Source organism: Manis javanica, chromosome 6, assembly GCF_040802235.1.
Source record: "Manis javanica isolate MJ-LG chromosome 6, MJ_LKY, whole genome shotgun sequence".
Taxonomy (NCBI): Eukaryota; Metazoa; Chordata; class Mammalia; order Pholidota; family Manidae; genus Manis; species Manis javanica.
Window position 1 is genome coordinate 36,366,013 of NC_133161.1, and position 19,988 is coordinate 36,386,000.

General features: G+C 39.2%; 1 protein-coding gene across 3 annotated transcripts in view; it reads left to right on the top strand.

The window, feature by feature from the left end:
• DOCK4 (dedicator of cytokinesis 4) overlaps positions 1 to 19,988 on the top strand; it is a 401,868-nt gene that overhangs the window by 284,955 nt on the left and 96,925 nt on the right. For all 3 annotated transcript variants that reach the window (XM_037027398.2, XM_037027395.2, XM_037027396.2), the window contains exons 18-23: positions 1,741 to 1,838; positions 1,952 to 2,035; positions 2,204 to 2,304; positions 4,403 to 4,484; positions 5,447 to 5,617; positions 9,999 to 10,191. In XM_037027398.2, the coding sequence (XP_036883293.1) occupies positions 1,741 to 1,838; positions 1,952 to 2,035; positions 2,204 to 2,304; positions 4,403 to 4,484; positions 5,447 to 5,617; positions 9,999 to 10,191 (729 nt within the window). The remainder of the gene's footprint in view (positions 1 to 1,740; positions 1,839 to 1,951; positions 2,036 to 2,203; positions 2,305 to 4,402; positions 4,485 to 5,446; positions 5,618 to 9,998; positions 10,192 to 19,988) is intronic.

Here is a 19,988-nt window from a genome sequence, read left to right on the forward strand (position 1 = left end):
GAGGTGGTGTGGGATGTAAGGGGAAGCGCATCAGGGAATTAGAGTAGGGGGCCAGGGCAGAGGGGCTTCCTGAAGTTAGATGCAGGCAGTAGGAATCAGCCAACAGATGGGAGGGCAGCGGAGAGCTGTCCTGCCACTGTGGGTCTCATGATGCAGAAATTCTAATATTCTAAATATAAATGACCAGTCGTTTTGGAAAGGGTTTCAATTACACCTCCAGGATGTCTGAGTTAGACAAGAATATTGAATATTTTCAGGTTTTTCTGTTAGGAAAATATAAATCTCTTTTTTAAGAGTAGTTTTGAAATGCCCTCATTTTTCTAATTCTAAATCCACCTCCTCTTATCCCTGTTTGCTTAGGTGAACCTTCCTATTTAGTACTGAAGTTCTCACTCTTAAGTCCTTTGTGGAGTCTTCTCTGGAGTCTGGCTTTGGTGGATGTTGCTTCTTTTTCCTCTTGAGATGATTCATGCTTTTTGTCATCTCTGTTCATTGCATCATTATTTTCTTTCTCATCCTAACTACTTCTTTGGTTTCTTGTTTTTTTTTTAAATTTGTTTGTTTCCATGTTGGTCTTTCTGTCTCTGAGTAAGTCCCATTTGGATTTCTTTGGAAACAAATGCTTTGAAGTGGATTTCTTACTGTTAAGTCTGGAAATCCCTCCTGGCTTCTGTCTTTGCCGTTCTGGTTTCTCAGCACCCGCTGAGCACGGAGGCCACCCTGCCAGGCTTCCCTGCCTCAGGCACTTACGCACACATGGGCCATGTCATTTCTTACTGCATTCATTGGCCTCCAGATGCCACCATCTCCCTGCTCCCTTTGGAGGCTACTGAAGCTGGACACCATGGTCAGCAGCTTTTCTAACTTCTGCCCAGGAGGCACAAGGGAAGAATTTATTCCCTCACCAGGTGAAGGGGACCTCGGAGGACCCTGCAGATGCCAGGCCCGGGTGTTGTTGGTTTAGGAAGGAGCTTGAAGAGCGAGGGCCCTTCCCTTGCCTGGAATCTGGGATGGAAATGACGATAGAATTCAGAAACTGACCCCCTCAAGTCCAAGGGCTCACTACATGATCAGAGAATTGACTGGACGTGCCATCATTGTGCAGGGACCATCTAGTCCTGCCAGGTTGGGGTCAGATTGCCAAGAAGACCTTCATTGCCCAGTGGAATTGGTTCCTAGGCAGCACGCTATGTACTTGGGGCACAAATATAAATAAAGCAGGGTCCCAATCCCCAAGAAACTCCCATTTTAATGGCAGGAGGTGGAAAATGAGTCAACAAATACTTACCAAGTGCCTGCTGTGTGCCTGCTCTCTTCTGGGTGCTGGGAATAAATAGGGCCAAGGTTGGCATGGATTTGTTCTTTGGAGTTTACAGTCCAGTGGGAGGAAAGACAAACAACTGTTAATAGTAAAGTAAGTATTGCTGTGAGGTGGGAGCATGTGGGGGATAGTTGCTCAGTCTAGAGATTTCAGGGAAGACTTCCTGAATGAAGCAGTAGCTAATCTGAGAACTGAGGGATGAGTAGGTGTTTTTAAGTCAAGCATATTGGGAGGGGGAAAATAATTAGAACACACTGTAATGAATGCCATTAGAGGGCTCGTCACAGTCTGGGGAAGCGTGCATCTTAGATGACCAGGAAGGGTAGGCAGCAAGTTTAAGAATTCAACTTCTGCCAGTGGAACACTTTCATGTGAGGGACTGTTATCTCTAAAGGCAATTTCCTTTTCTGTCTGGAAAGGTGATATGCTTGATCTTTTGAAATGGAGAATGCACCCAGACAAGATCACAGGCTGTCTCTCTAGATTAAAAGAAATCGATGGCTCAGAGATAGTAAAGGTATATCCTATTTTGTTATCCCTCTTTTGGAAATTCATGGGATAAAGACTCATTTGGAGGGGAGGGCCAGATATTATTTTATTTATTCATTAATTTTTTTCTTTATCTAACAGTTTCTACAAGATACACTGGATACCTTATTTGGAATTTTAGATGAAAATTCCCAAAAATATGGGTCAAAAGTGTTTGATTCTTTGGTAAGTTTAAATTCACTTTAATTAGATCTTAGCAATTTTGTCTCTGAATCGTGACTTTCATAAGGCTGTTCGGGGGAATGTGTGCTTGTTAACATAAGAGTTCACTTAAAAAGAACTAAAAAAACCTTGGTTTGCATTTGGTTTAATAAAGCCCAATTTTCTTTTTAGGTTCACATAATAAATTTGCTGCAAGATAGCAAATTTCATCATTTTAAACCTGTAATGGACACTTACATTGAGAGTCATTTTGCTGGAGCACTGGCACACAGGTAGGGCCTTTTATCTTATAATTGGTTTAGAAGCAGTTCCTTTGGAGCTCTTCTAAGCAGAACCAGCAATATAGGAAAATTTAAAAGGCCGTGTAGGAAGAAATGAAGCAAAACAACTGAAGTGTCTCTTAACACAGTGTCTTCCTTTCTCACACACCTTCTTTTAATGGCTAGAACTTACTTTGAATAAAGACAAAAAAAAGGGTGGGGAGGAGACTTCCTGAATTCTGTTCCTGAAACCTAAAATATAAAGTGTTTTCTTCTTGTCTCTATTTCACTTGCTATTCTTTGTTCTAAAATGTCTGGTTATTTCACCTTGGCTGCCAAGAGCCCCATTTAATCACCACACTCCTTGAAGATTTTTGATGTCAGTGAAAACAGCCTTTGCCATCATACCTTGTTAAAAAATCATTCATTCATTCATTCATCCATTTATCCATTCATCCATTCCTCTGGTCCTGTTTACTGAGTGCCTGCTGCATGCCAGGCACCCTACTTGTGCTGATTAATGTGAAGGCCTGGTCCCTGGCTATAAGCAGTTCAGCCACAGGATACTATCCTTTGATACTAGCTGCCATTTTAACTGGTCATCCTGTCCTATTAGCTCAAATTATGTAAAGTGAATGAATAATGACATGCTTTAACTAGTACCTGCCTCCATGTAGCTTGGCTCGCCGGAAGGCAGCCACTTCTCTCTGTCCTGCCCCAAGCACCTTCTCTGTCACTGACCCTGCTTGAGTACAGCCATGGTGTGCCCCAGTGTCCTCTCTCCACTCAAATACTGTCATGGCTATTCTGCGCACATTTTGCCTTACACCTTAAGCATCCATAGGCGTGCATGTACAGGCACAACCATGTATTCCCAGAGGTGTGGTAAAAGAGCATGGAACCAGCATTTTGTCTCTTCCCCACATCTGTGGAATGTATGAAGATAGTAGGTAATCAGATAAACATTTGGCCCTGTTACCTTGATATTTCTTATCATGGCATGTTAGATTTCTGCCTCCAACCTTTAAATGAATGGGGTTATTTTTGCAAGACTTGACCCTCTGTCACATGATTTTTGCAGAGGGTGAAAGGGAACAACAGGGGTAGTTTGAGATGTTGGCCTGGCTCTGCTGCTCAGAGGAGCAATTTGGGCCCTAGTGTGAGAGGTCAGCACTTCCAACTGAAATTGTCACTGAAGCTAAAGAACAAGGGAGTAATTTCCAACTCTTCAGGTTGGCGAGGAAAGCAGATAATCAGTCCTAACAAGACAAATAAGGCCTTGGGCTTAAAGTTCTTGGTCTGTGGGTGATCAAAACCTCACTGACTGACTGTCTCTGAAGTAGCACTTCTGGCAGCATCCACTACAGGCAGCTCCGTGTATTCTTCCCTGACTGAGAGAGGAGAGGAGCATTTAGAGAAACTGCTCAGTTTCCTAGGAACCAAGAACTGACCAAAGTCAAAGATAGCAGACTGCAATCATGAGAATTGTTGGGGTTTTTTTCTACTCAATTTTTTGTTTCTTAAAATATATATATATATCTTGGCTCTTCTGGAAATGCTCCTATTAGGGCACACTCTGATGGTAAGCCTTGTACTTCCCACAGGTCAGAGGATTGGCTTGCTGAATCCATGGGAGTGTGATTTGAAGTGAGGAAGTGTTGGGTTCGTCCCTCCCCACACCTCCTTTTGCCTCCAGCTGAATTATCTCACCCAACTGTTCATGTGGTTCCTAGGAGAAAAAATCCCAATTAGCAGTTGTCCAAGATTGCCCATGACATATCTCCAAGCACTTCCTTGGCCAGAGTCCTTTTCTCTGATATTTGTGTGCACCCATTTGGAAGCATTGCCAGAAACAGCAGGGTTGATAGAATATGACCAGACTGAGGGGTATCTCAACGGAAGGAAGTGTTTCTCTCTTCAGCTTCAAAGAGGGGTAGTAATGTTGACGTGCAGTCTTTGTAAAATTATTTTATTGTAGCGGCCTGACAAAAAAATGTGAGAACTGATGGGAAAAGAAGCCTCCTTATGATAAAAATAATCTTTGATGTGCTGGGATTTAACTGAGAATCAGGCCAATTCTACCTTCTGCGCATTCCTCCCTGTGTTTTAGAGATCTCATCAAAGTTCTCAAGTGGTATGTGGACAGGATAACAGAAGCGGAGCGGCAGGAGCACATCCAGGAGGTGCTGAAGGTAAGGGCGCACCATCAGGAACACAGTGTCATCTAACAGAGCTGTTGCCCTGACTAACTGGATTCCCATACACAGACGGCAGTTGGTGGTGATACATTACTGACATTCCAGGTCAAGGAGCTTCAGTTTAGGCTGCTCCAGAGCTGATGAAATGTGAAAGGGACTTCACTGGGCTTGCACCCTGGAACCTGCTTGGGATTGAATCCTTACTCCTCTGGTCTCTGGGACACTCGAAGTGAAGTCTAGGGCTGGTAGGACGTGGGGTTCATGAAGGAAGAGTACTGATGGGCATTTAAGCGCAGATGTTCCTGGTGCCTGCTTCTGTCTACCTGACAGAGGCCATCTCAGAGCCATATGTCTTAAGTTTCTTGGTTTAACATTGCCCATTTCTCTGGGCCCTACGTGCTCTGTACACAGGAACATGCTAATACCTTATTTGCAAGCATGTTCATAAAGAATACAGATTCTTAAAGAGTTTGTCCAGTCACTGCCCTCGTGGTTTTCTGATTCCCATTGTTGAGTACCACCCTGTCTGATGTCAGTAGATAAAAGTAGACAGCTGTACTTTTTTAAAAAAAGCATTTTACTAATTACAAATTTGTCATTTTGGTCTGATTGAAGGTAAAATGCTAAATGGCAAGAGGACCTACAAGCAAAGCAAAAAGATTTTTGAAAAACAGACTGTTCTGTTAACCAAGTTTAAAACCATCTGAGGATCAAAAATATTTAATGCTCATACTTCTGAGAATTACATAAAATTTAAAAAAATTTTTGTATGTTTTCTCTCATTAGGCATCAGAGAAAAATGGCTTGGCTCCTACAAATAAATACTGTTCAAAAATCTCATGAGGCTGTAGCGTTTAGATCAGTAATTTACAAGTCTAACGTTGTGCCACCATTTTTATGCTGAGTCTGTTAAATAAATGCTCTTGAAACTAACTTTTTAAAAATCTTGTTTTAAGGCCCAAGAATATATTTTTAAGTATATAGTTCAGTCTCGAAGGCTGTTTTCCCTTGCGACTGGTGGACAAAATGAAGAGGAGTTCCGTTGCTGCATTCAAGAGCTCCTCATGTCAGTCCGTTTCTTTCTTTCACAAGAGAGCAAAGGGTCTGGAGCGTTATCTCAATCACAGGTAATTTTTTTTTTCATCTCTACTGAACAGAAGAAAAATGAGTCCAGTTTGCTTCTTTTTACATAGCGGCATACATGAATGTTCTCACTGTGAAGAATCCATGGCTCCATTTATAGTTATAGCTTTACTGACTTTAAATAGACTTTAAAAAGCCCCCCAGCTTCCAAGTGCCAGCAGAGCAATAGTTGAGTTGCCTTTCCCCAGACAGTTCTCACTCTGAATGGAGAGCCTATTGGTTTGCATCAGCCTCGATTCCAGTTAGCAGAATGCATGCAGATGATTAAACGCACTGTCACCACCGACCTCCGGGAGAGAAGTTCACTGGCGCCAATCTATTGCAGTCGTTTTTCCCCAGCCTTGCCCTGCATTTCGATCTGTCAGCTTGAGACTCATTATATTGGACTTGGCTAAACTGCATGTTGTTGCATTTCATTTAACTTGACCCTGATTGTTCCGGGGCTGATCTTACGTGACCAGTGCTGAGCACCGGTTGCCAAATGCTGTTACCTGGAGTAGCTCCACATGTTTTGTTTGACAACAGGACCCATCCACTTCCCAAATACCATGGCCTTGAACATGTTCCAAAAGAGAATTCTATCTGTCTCTACATTTTCTTAGTCATTCTTACATTTACTTCTAATAACTTAGCTAAAAACCTGTCAGATGGAGTAGCAGCCTCTTTGCTTCCACCTCCTGGGGACTAGCGATTTATAATCATTGACAGTTGGGACATAAAATGGGAGATTAAAAGACAGAACTAGCTGCCTCAGAGTATTGTTGTTTAGAAGGCATTATACATAATGGCAAAACCCCACAAATGTACCAGCCCTCCAATAATAGCGCCGTGCTTTTCCTGACTGTTTGGGGTTGTTTTGTGACTCTTGTCTCTGTAGAAGTGAACCAGTCTTCCATCTGGCAGGGATACTATTCAGGCTCTTTCAATGTCATTCCAGCCTCTGTTGTCAATGGTAAATTCACAGCACTTCAGGAACTTGCCGGAGACCTCACTGTCGAATTGCCTACTAGCCAAACCGTATTTTCAGCAGTTGATATTTGAAAAGGATCATCCATGTATTTCTTTAGATCAGAGTTCTCAGAAGTTGACTTCTTCTACAAAAGTCATTGGAAATTTGAGGTTTCAATTTGAGATTTTCCTTTTTAAACTTAACTTTACCAGTTGTGGGGCTAAAGCTTACCTAATTCACACCTGAAAATATGCTCTTACTCTTCAAGGAGTAACCTCAAGTCATGGCTTCTCAGTAAGATGCCTTCCTCAGGAGTCAAGAGATATGTTCTTTCTTTAAGGCTGGACAAATAGTTTTTTACCTTGGTTATGTTTCCACTGATTCCTAGTAGGTGCCCTGAGATGTCTTGGACCCCCATGATAGAGCCACGGTAGAGAGCAGGTGCCCTTTATCTGTTTAAAATACTGATTCTGCTGTGCTTGATTCTCTGTAAGTTCTGTTCTTCAGTCAAGATAGTGAAACAAAGTATCACCTTCAAAGAATCATATCTGATTTTTCTTTTTTTGCCCTTTGCTCTTTATCAAGAGATAGTACATAAAATGTGCACATAAAGTTTCTGAATATCTTCATAAACTCTACTGAAATCATTCTCTACTATTTTGAGAATATCCCATACTTGTAAATTTTGGTATGACAATTATGTTTTAGTTTGATGCTAAAAGAAAATTCATATAAAATGCTGAAGTGATTCATTTTCTCTATTTAGCAGTGAGGACCTTATCCCTCTGTATTTTAGAAGGGGAGTACTATACACTTCTTTCCATTTCAGGCTCCCTTTTTACCCCACACCTTCACGGCTGTCTCTTTTAAAGAAGGTGCACCAATCTGATTGCTTTTCTACTGCTGTGTAACGAATGACCATGTACATGTGGGTTGTAAAGAATACTCATATATTAGCTCACACTTCCATAGATCAGAAGGCTTGGGTGGACTTTTTGCTTAGGGTCCCCTAGAGCCAAAACCAAGGAGTTGGCTTTCATGGCTTATCTGGGGGCTCTGAGGAGGAATTCACTTTCAGAATCTTTCAGATTTCACAGAAATTAGTTTTCTTGTACTTGTAAGACTGAAATTCCATTTCCTTGCTGGCCAACAGTGAAAGTTACCAAGAGGAGAAGGGGGCTCAGCTTTGAAGGCCATTCACATTCCTTGGCATGTAGCCCCCCTAACCTCAGAACCAGCAACAGTAGGTCAAATCCTTCTCATGCTACAAACCTGACCTCCCCTGACCACCAGCCACAGAAAACTTTTGTTTTAAGAGCTCATGTGATTAGGTCAGGCCCATGTGGATGATTTCCATATTTTAAGATCTCTTTAGCAACCTTCATTATAACTATACAGTTCCTTTTGTTGTTTAACATAACATAATCATGGCAACAGCAGCAATGCATGAGTGTCTTGGGGGTCATCTTAGAATTCTGCTTACCACATCCAGAGCCAGGGATATCCATTGGTCCGGTTTTATTATTAGGTTGCCTTAAGGCAAAAACGTAATTTCCTTGCTCCAATTTGCTTTTTTTTTTTGCCTGTGGGCTACAACTCAGGGCAGTTTCCCTTGGAGGCAAGGCAGCTATCCCCGTAACCACTCATGTTGGGTCAGTGGACGGCTGCCCCACAGACCTGGCCATCCTGGTTGGCCATCCTAATCCTTGTAGGCTGCCCATTTAGTTCTCCTGGCCTAAGCCCAGCTTGATAATGTCTGGCTTTGGGAACCCTTCCCTGGGCGGGACTGCCAGCTAAACTCAGCTGTTGAAGCATGGTTCTTGGTTTCCCATTCCTTGGACAGATCCCTACCTCTAGGAACCCCAAGAGAAGAAGTGGAATGACAGAAGAGTTGAGGCCCAAGACCCTTCATCAAATTCCTAATAATTATCTTTCTCTATTCGCCATGGCTATCAGGATGGTCAAAACAAAATTATTTTTCTCTTTACTTCACAGTAAGAATCCTTAGCTCAGATACCTGGGTACAATAGCCTTTCTACCCTTATCACAAAGTCCTTGTTCCTTTATCCTTTTTAATATATGCATCTATACTACAGGCATATTCAAATACTTTTTTGAAGTAAAGAGATAAAAATGAAGAACAATGGATAAACTAAAGGATCCCTAAGGAAAATCAATGTAATTGACTTTTCAGAAATCAGAAAGCTGGGCACATTTTATTTTTCTAAATTCATCCATATGACTCAGCTCTTCAGAGAGTGAAATGAAGGTTATATATAGTCTTTAACAGAGAATACCAAGTCATTAATTTTAAATGCATTCAAGTAAATCTATAATTTTTAGGAGTCAAAGAGAACATAGCTGTTGACTGCAACACCTTAAGCATTTTGATGGGACTGACATTAAAAGAGGTCTTGGCTCTTCTAGATTGTTTTGCTTCTGCTGTAGAGATAAATACCAAAATCCATACATTTGAATTTGATTGTGTGTTTAAGTCATCAGCACATGTAGACCTGACCTACTTTCCGCTGTTGTCAGCTCTCACTTGTAAGCCAGCTAATACTAGAATCTCAGCATCTAAGAAACATGTACCTCTAGGTGGAGTTAAGGCTGATCTGGCTCTTTCTTTCAGTGACCTCCTTTGGAGGAATTTTAAAAGACTGAACTTTTTGTTCATGTGCCATCATAGCTCATTTTTTAAAGTATGGTCCTTAGGATTTGGTATTAGCATCTTTTTTTTTCTCTTAAAAAAATGGTGATGGGGTTTCTTTATTTAAAGAATATTGGTTTTCATCAGTACACAGAGTTCTGGGTTTACAATTAATCTTGAAGCAACCTAAGATGCAGTTCTTTTTATTTTACATGTGATAAAATTAAAACCCAAGGAGCTAAAATAACTTGCTTGAGGTCACAGAGTTGATCAGAAGCAGAGCTAGGACTACATATCATCTAACTCTTCTGATGCCCTGCTCTATTTTTTTCTTTAATCATATATTGACTGCTTAAAGAAATGAATGTATCTGGTTTCTTAAAGGTAAATGAGATTTAAATGAGCACTTCAGAAAAGTTTCTCCAAAAAGAAATGAAATATAAGTGACTACATGCCAGGTCTTAAGTTGAACATTCTTTCCATTTAATCATGCTGCATTTGGCTAATTCTATGGAATTTTTTTTGCCAATCATTTTGCTAATGTCAATGATTTTCCAGAATGTTCCAGTTTTTATTATGTTGCACCTTTGCACATTTCAGGAAATTGTCCTATTTTGCTGAATTTTTTTTAACTTTAGGTATCAGAAACATTTTACATTCATTTTCCCAGCATTCAAAAATATTTGCCAGTCTTAAACTCAATGACATATTACAGCAAATTTCTCAGGGCATGTCTGGGAGTTGATTTAAATGTCTTCTTTTTAAGGCTGTGTTTCTGAGCTCTTTCCCAGCCGTGTACTCAGAGCTGTTGAAGCTCTTTGATGTTCGTGAAGTGGCCAACTTGGTACAGGACACCCTGGGCAGTCTGCCGACCATCGTGCATGTGGACGACTCCCTGCAGGCCGTGAAACTTCAGTGCATTGGCAAAACCGTGGAAAGCCAGCTTTATACTAACCCAGGTAGGGGGTGCGAATCTCCTGGATGAAGTAGGGTCTCTAGGAAGCCATTACTTACCTGTGGTAGTCAGAGCTCAACAGAAGCAATTGAAACAAGGAAACTGAAAATTACTTTCTCAAAAATACTGTGTATTAGGATGGTAGAATAAATCTATTGAGTAGCCAAATACAAAAGTATGGCTATTAAAACTATTTCTAGAAAGAATGAAATCCCTAATGATTAATTTTTTTATTCTAACCCCAGCTAGTTGTGGTATAAGGAATGCTTTTTTCTTGTTACAGTTTTGCAGAATTCTTTTTTTTAATGTTCAACAAAATTTAACAGTTTCTCTTAGTAATATAGGGGCTTGTTATGATCTTTATTTGTTTGCCACTTTTTTTGTAAGGGTTTTCCATCAATTCGTGTCCTGATATTGGGTGAAAGTTTTGACATATTACTGTTTTTTTAATTTTATCCTAATAGCAAGTGACTACTTACTAAACTGATTTTGTTGTAATATCTTTTATTAAATCCCCTTCCCTCTTACTTTTTTCTAGTTTTTCTGGAAATAAATAATACAGTGTCGACCTAATTTTAAAGTTTATTTGAGGAGATTTCTGTCAGTATCACCAAGTCAACTTTTAAACTGAATTCTATTGAGAATTGTCTTTACACATGAGTGAGGTTGACACTGTATTATTTATTTCCAGAAAAACTAGAAAAAAGCAAGAGGGAAGGGGATTTAATAAAAGATAGTTTCAAATATAGTAAACAAACCTTTTTTTACATTATTTTATTGTAAAACATTTTGAACATGCAGACAAGAATAGAGCATGAGTAAATCATAAACAAATCTTAAGAATATCAGGTAATTGCTGTAAGTCTTTTATTCAGAAATTCATCATTATAGAATGTGTGTATTCACTTCCTTCAGAGAAATTCCCACTATAAGGGATTCCCGTTTCTATTTTCTATGTCTTTATTACATAGCTGTAAAAATGTATCTCATTATTTTTTCATCCAGCACAGCACATCTCTCCTCTGTCCTAACCCCACACCCACTAAAATTACTAATTGGAGCTGACTTTATCTGCTCAAGTGTGTACAGGTGAAACAAAAAGTAAATGGGCTTTACTTTTATGCACTCAACAGATACACAATACAGTGAGCTTTGAGATATGGAGTATGAGTGTATTGACCCCTTCAAGGACAGAAGCTGCTGTTGTTAAGTGTATGGAAAGTTAGTGTTTGTTCACCTGTGGGTTTTCTTTTTGTTTTGGTCCTTCTTGATGAATCCAGGTGTTTTCTTTTAAAGGTAAGAATTAGCATTTTAACCAGTCAGCTTATTTGGCATTTACTCGCTGATTCTATCATTTGCATTGGCTGACATTGTCCTAGTAATGGAGAAAAAGCAAATCTGGAGGCTAGTCATATTTCTTCTTATACATACCACACATGAATTATTTGTCTACTTTACTTATTTTCTTTTTGTAGTAGATATAATCTTAACAGTTGGTTGCAAATTGAATTTTTAAAAATCAAATCCCACGGGCTGCAGGAACATACCATATAAGCTTTATCTTCCTTTCTAATTAAGCATTATTAGGCAGTGTTTCTGTTGTGTAAGCTTTCAGTTTCTTTCTCTTGGTTCTTTCTGTCAAGTAATTGATGTATAAATAAGTATTTAAGTTCCCTAGTCAGGTTTACTGTTTAAAGGAAGCCTGCAGTGAATTATTTCCCAATTTTGGATTTTAATATTCTGTGTTGGTTTTCATAAAATGAAGAATGCCTGTGCCTCATGTGGTTTGTTTTGGTGGTAAACTTACGGCCAGACCTCCTTGCATTGGTAAACTGGTGGCAGGCATTAAAAGAAATATGAGATTCCAAACCTCAATCCTGAAAGAAATCAAGAAGACAGGACAAGAGATTAAGCAAATACTGATAAAAGCACTTTCAGTCTTGTAAATACTTTGTTTGTATTCGTTATGATTTTATTAGGATTCAGAACCATACATTATTTTTATATGGATGTACCTTATTGTGCTGGCTGGGAATCCTTTACAATGCTGAGTTGGTGAAATTGATCATCTTTGCCTTATTTTTTATCTTAAGTAGAAAGCATTCAATCTTTCACTATTCTGTTAGCTAAAGGTAGGCATTTCATTAATGCCCTTTATCAATCTGAAGAAATTACCTTCTGTTCTTAGTTCCCTGACAGTTTTTATCATGAATGGATGCTGAATTTTGCACTTTTTCCCATGTATACTGCTAATATGGTGAATTACATTATTGATTTTCAAGTGTTAGATAAACTTTGCATTCTCAGAATAAACCCTATTTGATAATACTGTTACATATTTACACACAGACGTGATAGATGATAATACATTTTGCTAAAATTATACAAGTAGTTTTGCCTCTATATCATGAGACATCAATCACTCTGTAGTTTTCTTGTCTTGTAATGTCTTCAGCCAATTTGGTATGAGTAATGCTGGCCTCAGAAAATGAGTTAGTTTTATTCCTGTTTGCTTTATTTTCTGGAGGATTTGTGTAGACTTGATATAATTTCTTTCGTAAATGCTTCATAGAATTCACAAAAGCCTTCTGGGTCTAGAATTTTCCTTGTGGGAAGGTTCTTAGCTACAAATTCAACTTCTTTAATAGGTATAAAGTTCTTTAGCTTATCCATTTTTTCTTGAGAGAGTCAAGTGGAATTATAATTTATGCAAACTATTTATAAGAAACAGGTTTTTTATAAACCAAGAATAATCTGTCTGAATTGTACAGATGTCATCTTTTAGAAAACCAAGTAGAGCAGGGAAAGAGGATAGGGCATTTTATAAGTGGGCGCATGAATAAATAATATGTTCATTATGGGCATGCAATGGGTGATAAGTTTATGCTCATGACATACTGTTGAAAAAGAAGACAATAAGCATACTTATTGTTACTTTTTCTTAAGATTGAAATATGTACTGCACAAATCAATTTTTAGATTACTTATCAAGTTATTGTTTTGAATACTTATTTAATGACAATATAGGGATGAATATAAGACTTACAGTTAATGGAGGATTGGCACATGTATAGTCAAAGTTCATTATTTGTGGATTCCCTTACCAAAGTTTATTTGTAACCTCAAAGTCAATACTGTGACTCTTTGACATTCATTTGTGGACATGCACAGAGCAGCCAAAATTTGAGTTGTCGAACACACACATTCCTAGCTGAGGTCGGTCCAGGTAATGCACTACTTTGTTTCCTCTGTCATACAGAGATGAGCAGAGGGAGGAGGCAGTAGAGGGCAGTGCACTGCAAGGAGCTCCAGCTCCGGGGCCCATTGACAGGGTTTGACTCCCAACACCGGCCCCCATTAGTGGCGTGGCCTCAGGCAAGTCACTTCACACTTCTGAACTTCAATTTCTCTTTTGTAAAATAAAAACAGAATCAACCTGGATGCATTATTCTTAGGATGTAGGACTGTAGTCTGTGTGAGGTATGTACCAGGTATGTGTCTGTTCTCTGTAGCAGAAATGACTGGTTATTCACTGTTCCATTGTTCTCAGCTACTTGTTAAAACTTAACTACCATGAATAACAAGAATTGACTGTATTTATCTTTCTTTCCTGATGAAAGTGCACAGATATGATTTCCAGATGTTTAAACAAGCCTTGCTTTTAGGATAAACCTTAGCTGGTCATAAACTAATACATATTTTAGATATTGCTGGACTTGATTTGCTAGTTTTGAAAAGGATTTGTGTATCTATGATCAGTAAAGGAATTTTTTTAAAAATGTATAATCTCAAAAGTTCAGAATGGGAGAGGAGATGACAACACAGTAGAAATATCAACAGTTTTTACAAAGATGAATGGCAACTGGCAGCAGACAGGAGAAGTCTGAAATCCAGCCTTATGTGGAATTGGGGTAGAGCCAAAGAAGAAACTAGTTCCTACCACAGAACTATGGGTGACTCAGGGCTGTTTCATAAAGGATGAAGAATTGCAAATGCCAGGTATCTATGAAGATTAGGGGTGCTAGAAATAGGAAAATTGTTTTTTTTTTAATCTTTAGAAAGAGTCTTTGTTTAGCACCCCACCTTGTCCCAATCCCCTTCTCTATTTCAGTAAAAAATAGAAAGTTCATTCTTTAGAGAGAATGAGTAAAATACAGCTAGATTCAGGAGAATTGAACACTGCTGAATTTGGGGATTCAAGAGAATCAGGCAGTGTTAAATTTGGCTCCATAAACAGGCCTCACAATTAAAAAGAGAGACCCCTTCCTTCCATTTCCTTTCTGGATTTCAAGTCACTAAAACATGTTTTCATACTCCCCAGAGAGGATTTGGCAGGTTCCTCTCTAAAGAAACTTGATCAGCCTCAGAGAAAACATCTCATCTTCTGAAATTTGTTGGGGGTGGGGGGGAACGACAGTGAAACATGTGGATGTCTCCCCTCCCTGTGGACGCTTCAGCAGTCCACCAGCTTGCTTAGGTACATGACTGCAGTTTTTTTCCAGTTTAGTATTTTTGTGCCTTGCTTGCAAAGATGGACAATGAAAGAGCACTAGATGCTGTAGAAAAACCTCTAATGAGAAAAGCAGAGGCCAAAATGAAGGAGAAAAAAAATTCACTTGAAAAAAAAAGATAATTTAGGGAGAAAAAGAAAACATCAAAATTTATCTCTTATTTCTCCAGAGAGAGGAAATAGTGCATCCATGAAACAAGAATGGGAAGCTATAAAAATAGATCATTCAGAGAAATAAACAGGAATGGCTGCATGATAAAAATGCAACACCTCTTCTTTGAAAATTACTAAGAATTTCATGATGAGAGTAGCAGAGCGTTAAACCAAGTGGCGCCCTTCTGAAGAAGAGGGACCTGTGACAGTGCAAGTTGCATACCTATGACACTGGCCTTGGAAGTGGGAAGAGCTCTTGAAGATGAAATATATGATAACATAAATAAATTGCCAGACTCTAAAGAGGATTAAAGATAGTAGTGTGAGAGGTGAGGCAGAGGCTTCCTCCTAAAACCACATATAATATGAAAATATAATTAATATGACTAATCCTGAAAGACCAACTGGAAAGAGGGCTGCTCAAGACTGCATACACCTGGAGAAAAAAATAAACCTCAGGGAACAGGGAACAGGTCCAGTGGGACCCAAGCCATTCCCCCACCCCAGCTCACTGGTGGGAGGAAGAGAAATGGAGTGGGGTGGGAGTAGAGGCCTGGGACTGCTGAATACCTAACTCCAGAGATCTGCTATGGAAGCACAAACCTACATTTCATGGTGCTTTCATGGTACTCCCATGATTAGGGGGTTGGAAAGCTAAGACAGGCAGAATACCTGGAGAAACTGAGATTCTAGCCACTTGTGGAAAGCAGAAATCCATATCTGGCTGCTCTGGGACAAAAGAGAGGTGGGCAGTCTGAGAGACTTCCTAACAGCAAGAGGGCTTCTAAAGGGGCAAGGATTGCACAGAGCTTACTGCTCAGGAGAAAGGACAGGTAGAAAAAATTGCCTGGATGCACTCTGCCCAACAGGTTGGGAACTTTCTCGATCTTCGGGTGCTCAAGCTCCCTGGCTGGCTACACAGCTCAAAGAACCCCCTCCATGACATGCAGCATACTGTGCCTTTTCCCAGCCAGCCCCACCTGACTCACAAACTGACAGACCCTACCCTGGTGTTAGGCCAGCCAGAGGGAGGCCCCGTCTACAGCAACTACAAATGCAAAGCATAGAGGCTTATACCTGCATGCTCGATCCACTGGTTCCAGCAGTGGAGGCAGGCATTGCATCCGGGTAGCAGGAAACAGCTCTTTTCTCCCTTCAGGCACCAATACTGCTCCCCTGAGACCCCTGACATTGCTTCAGGGGATGAGCAGCTCCAGAGAGTAGAGCTTCTGGACACTAGAGGGTGACATATACAAATATGAAATGCCAAAGAAACCTGGTACAAAGTAAAACTATGAATACAACATCTGAGAAAGATTCAAATGAAATCAACCTCATGTATCTTCCTTAAAGGGATTTCAAAATAAAAATAATTAACATGCTCATGGAGGTATAGAAAAATATTCAAGAACTCAGGAATGAATTCCGGTTGGAGATCCAATCGTTGAAGAGCACAATGGAGGGGATTAAAACCAGATTAGATATGGTGGAGGAGATAATAAATGAAACAGAAACTAGAGAAGAGGAATACAAAGAAGCTGAGGCACAGAGAGGAAAAAGGATCTGTAAGAACAAAGGAATATTGAGAGAACTGTTTGACCAATCCAAATGGAACAATATTCGCATTATAGTGGTACCAGAAGAAGAAGAGAGAGGAAAAGGGATAGAAAGTGTCTTTGAGGAGATATTTGCTGAAAACTTCCCTAATCTGGGGAAGGAGATAGTCTCTTAGGCCATGGAGGTGCCCAGATCTCTCAACACAAGGGACCCAAGGAAGACACCACCAAGACATATAGTAATTAAAATGGCAGAGATCAAGGATAAGGACAGACTATTAAAAGCAGCCAGAGAAAGAAATAAGATCACATGCAAAGGAAAGTCCATCAGGCTATCATCAGACTTCTCAGCAGAAACCTTACAGGCCAGAAGGGAGTCGCATGGTATATTTAATGCCATGAAGCAGAAGGGCCTGGAACCAAGAATACTTTATCTGGCAAGATTATCATTTAAATTTGAAGGAGGGATTAAACAATTTCCAGATAAGCAAAAGCTGTGAGAATTTACCTTCCACAAACCATCTCTACAGTGTATTTTGGAGGGACTGCTATAGATGGAAGTGTTCCTAAGGTTTAATAGCTGTCACCAGAGGTAATAAAACCACAGTAAAGAAAGTAGAACAACTAATTACTAAGCAAATGCAAAATTAAATTAACTATCCCCAAAGTCAATCAAGGGATAGACAAAGAGTACAGGATATGATACCTAATATATAAACAATGGAGGAGGAAGACAAAAGAGGAGAAAAAAAACCTTTTGATTGTGTTTGTAATAGCATATTAAGTGAGTTATGTTAGACTCTTAGATAGTAAGGAAGTTAACCTTGGACCCTTGGTAACCATGAATCTAAAGCCTGCAATGGCAGTAAGTACATACCTATCGATAATCACCCTAAATGTAAATGGACTGAATGCACCAATCAAAAGACACAGAGTCACTGAATGGATAAAAAAAGAAGACCCATGTATATGCTGCCTACAAAAGATTCACTTTAAACCCAAAGACATACACAGACTAAAAGTGTAGGGATGGAAACAGATATTTCATGCAACTAATAGATAATAGGGAGAAAAAAGCAGGAGTTGCAGTACTTGTATCAGACAAAATAGACTTCAAAACAAAGAAAGTCACAAGAGACAAAGAAGGACATTGTATAGTCATTAAGGGGTCAGTTCAACAAGAAGATATAACCATTATAAATATCTATGTGCCTAACACAGGAACACCTACATATGTGAAACAAATAGTAACAGAATTAAAAGGGGAAATAGAATGCAATGCATTCATTCCAGGAGGCTCCAACACTCCACTCACTCTGAAGGACAGATCAACCAGACCAAAATAAGTAAGGAGACAGAGTCACTGAACAACACATTAGAACAGATGGACCTAACAGACATCTACAGAACTCTACACCCAAAAGCAGCAGAATACACATTCTGCTCAAGTGCACATGGAACATTTTCAATAGATCATATACTAGGCTACAAAAAGAGCCTTGGTAAATTAAAAAAGATTGAAATTGTACGAACCAGTTTCTCAGACCACAAAGGTATGAAACTAGGAATAAATTAAACGAACAAAATGAAAAATCCCACCAACACATGGAGTCTTCACAACATGCTCCTAAATAACCAATGGATCAATGACCAAATAAAAACAGAGATCAAGCAATATATGGAGACAAATGACGACAATAATTCAACACTGCAGAATCTGTGGGATGCAGCGAAGGCTGTGCTAAGAGGAAAGTATACTGCAATACAGGCCTACCTTGGGAAAAGAAGAACAATCCCATATGAACACTCAAAACTCACGATTAATGAAACTAGAAAAAGAAGAACAAATGAGGCCCAAAGTCAGTAGAAGGAGGGACATAATAGAGATTAGAGTAGAAATAAGTAAAATCAAGAAGAATAAAATAATTGAAAGAATCAATGAAAGCAAGAGCTGGTTCTTCGAGAAAATAAACAAAACAGATAAACCCCTAGCCAGACTTATGAAGGAAGAAAGAGAGTCTACACACATAAACAGAATCAGAAATGAGAAAGGAAAAATCACTACAGACACCACAGGAATACAAACAATTATTGGAGAATACTATGAAAATTATATGCTAACAAACCTAGAAGAAATGGATAAATTTCTAGAAAAATACAACCTTTCAAGGATGACCCAGAAAGAAACAGAAAATCTGAACAGACCAATTACCAGCAAAAACATTGAACTGGTAATCAAAAAACTACCTAAGAACAAAATTCCTGGACCAGATGGCTTCACTGCTGAATTTTATCAAACATTTAGTGAAGACCTAATACCCATACTCCTTAAAGTTTTCCAAAGAGTAGAGGAAGAGGGAATACTTCCAAACTCATTCTATGAGGCCAGCATCACTCTAATACCAAAACCAGACAAAGATACCACAAAAATGCTCCCCAACTTCAAGCTCTACTACAAAGCCACAGTAATCAAGACAATTTGGTACTGCACAAGAACAGAACCATAGACCAATGAAACAGACTAGAGAGCCTGATATAAACCGAACCATATATGGTCAGTTAATATACAATAAAGGAGCCATGGACATAATGGGGGAATAACAGCTTCTTTAACAGCTGGTGTTGGCAAAACTGGACAGCTACATGCAAGAGAATGAAAATGAATTATTGTTTAACCCCATACACAAAAGTAAACTCAAACTGAATCAAAGACCTGAATGTAAGTCACGAAACCATAAAACTCTTAGAAGACAATGTAGGCAAAAATCTCCTGAATATAAGCTTGAGCAACTTCTTCCTCAACACATTTCCTTGAGCAAGGGAAATAAAAGCAAAAATGAACACATGGGACTACATCAAACTAAAAAGTTTCTGTATGGCAAAGGACACCATCCACAGAGCAAAAAGGCATCCTACAATATGGGAGAATATATTTGTAAATGACATATCTGACAAGGGGTTAACATCCAAAATATATAAAGAACTCACATGCCTCAATACCCAAAAAGCAAATAACCTGATTAAAAAAGTGGGCAGAGGATATGAATAGACAATTCTCTAAAGAAGAAATTCAGATGACCAACAGACACATGAAAAGATGCCCCACATCACTAATCATCAGGGAAATGTAAATTAAAACCACAATGAGATATCACCTCACAACAGGAAGGATGACCAGCATCGAAAAGACCAAGAACAACAGATGCTGGCAAAGATGTAGAGAAAGGGGAACCCTCCTACACTGCTGGTAGGAATGTAAGCTAGTTCAACCATTGTGGAAAGCAATATGGAGGTTCCTCAAAAAACTAAAAATAGAAATACCATTTGACCCGGGAATCCCCCTCCTTGAAATTTACCCAAAGAATATGACTTCTGAGATTCAAAAAGACACATGCACCCCTATGTTTATTGCAGCACAATTTACAATAGCTAAGATTTGGAAGCAACCAAAGTGTCCATCAGTAGGTGAGTGAATAAATAAGATGTGGTACATATACACAATGGAATACTATTCAGCCATAAGAAAGAAACAAATCCTACCATTTGCAGCAACATGGATGGAGCTGGAAGATATTATGCTCA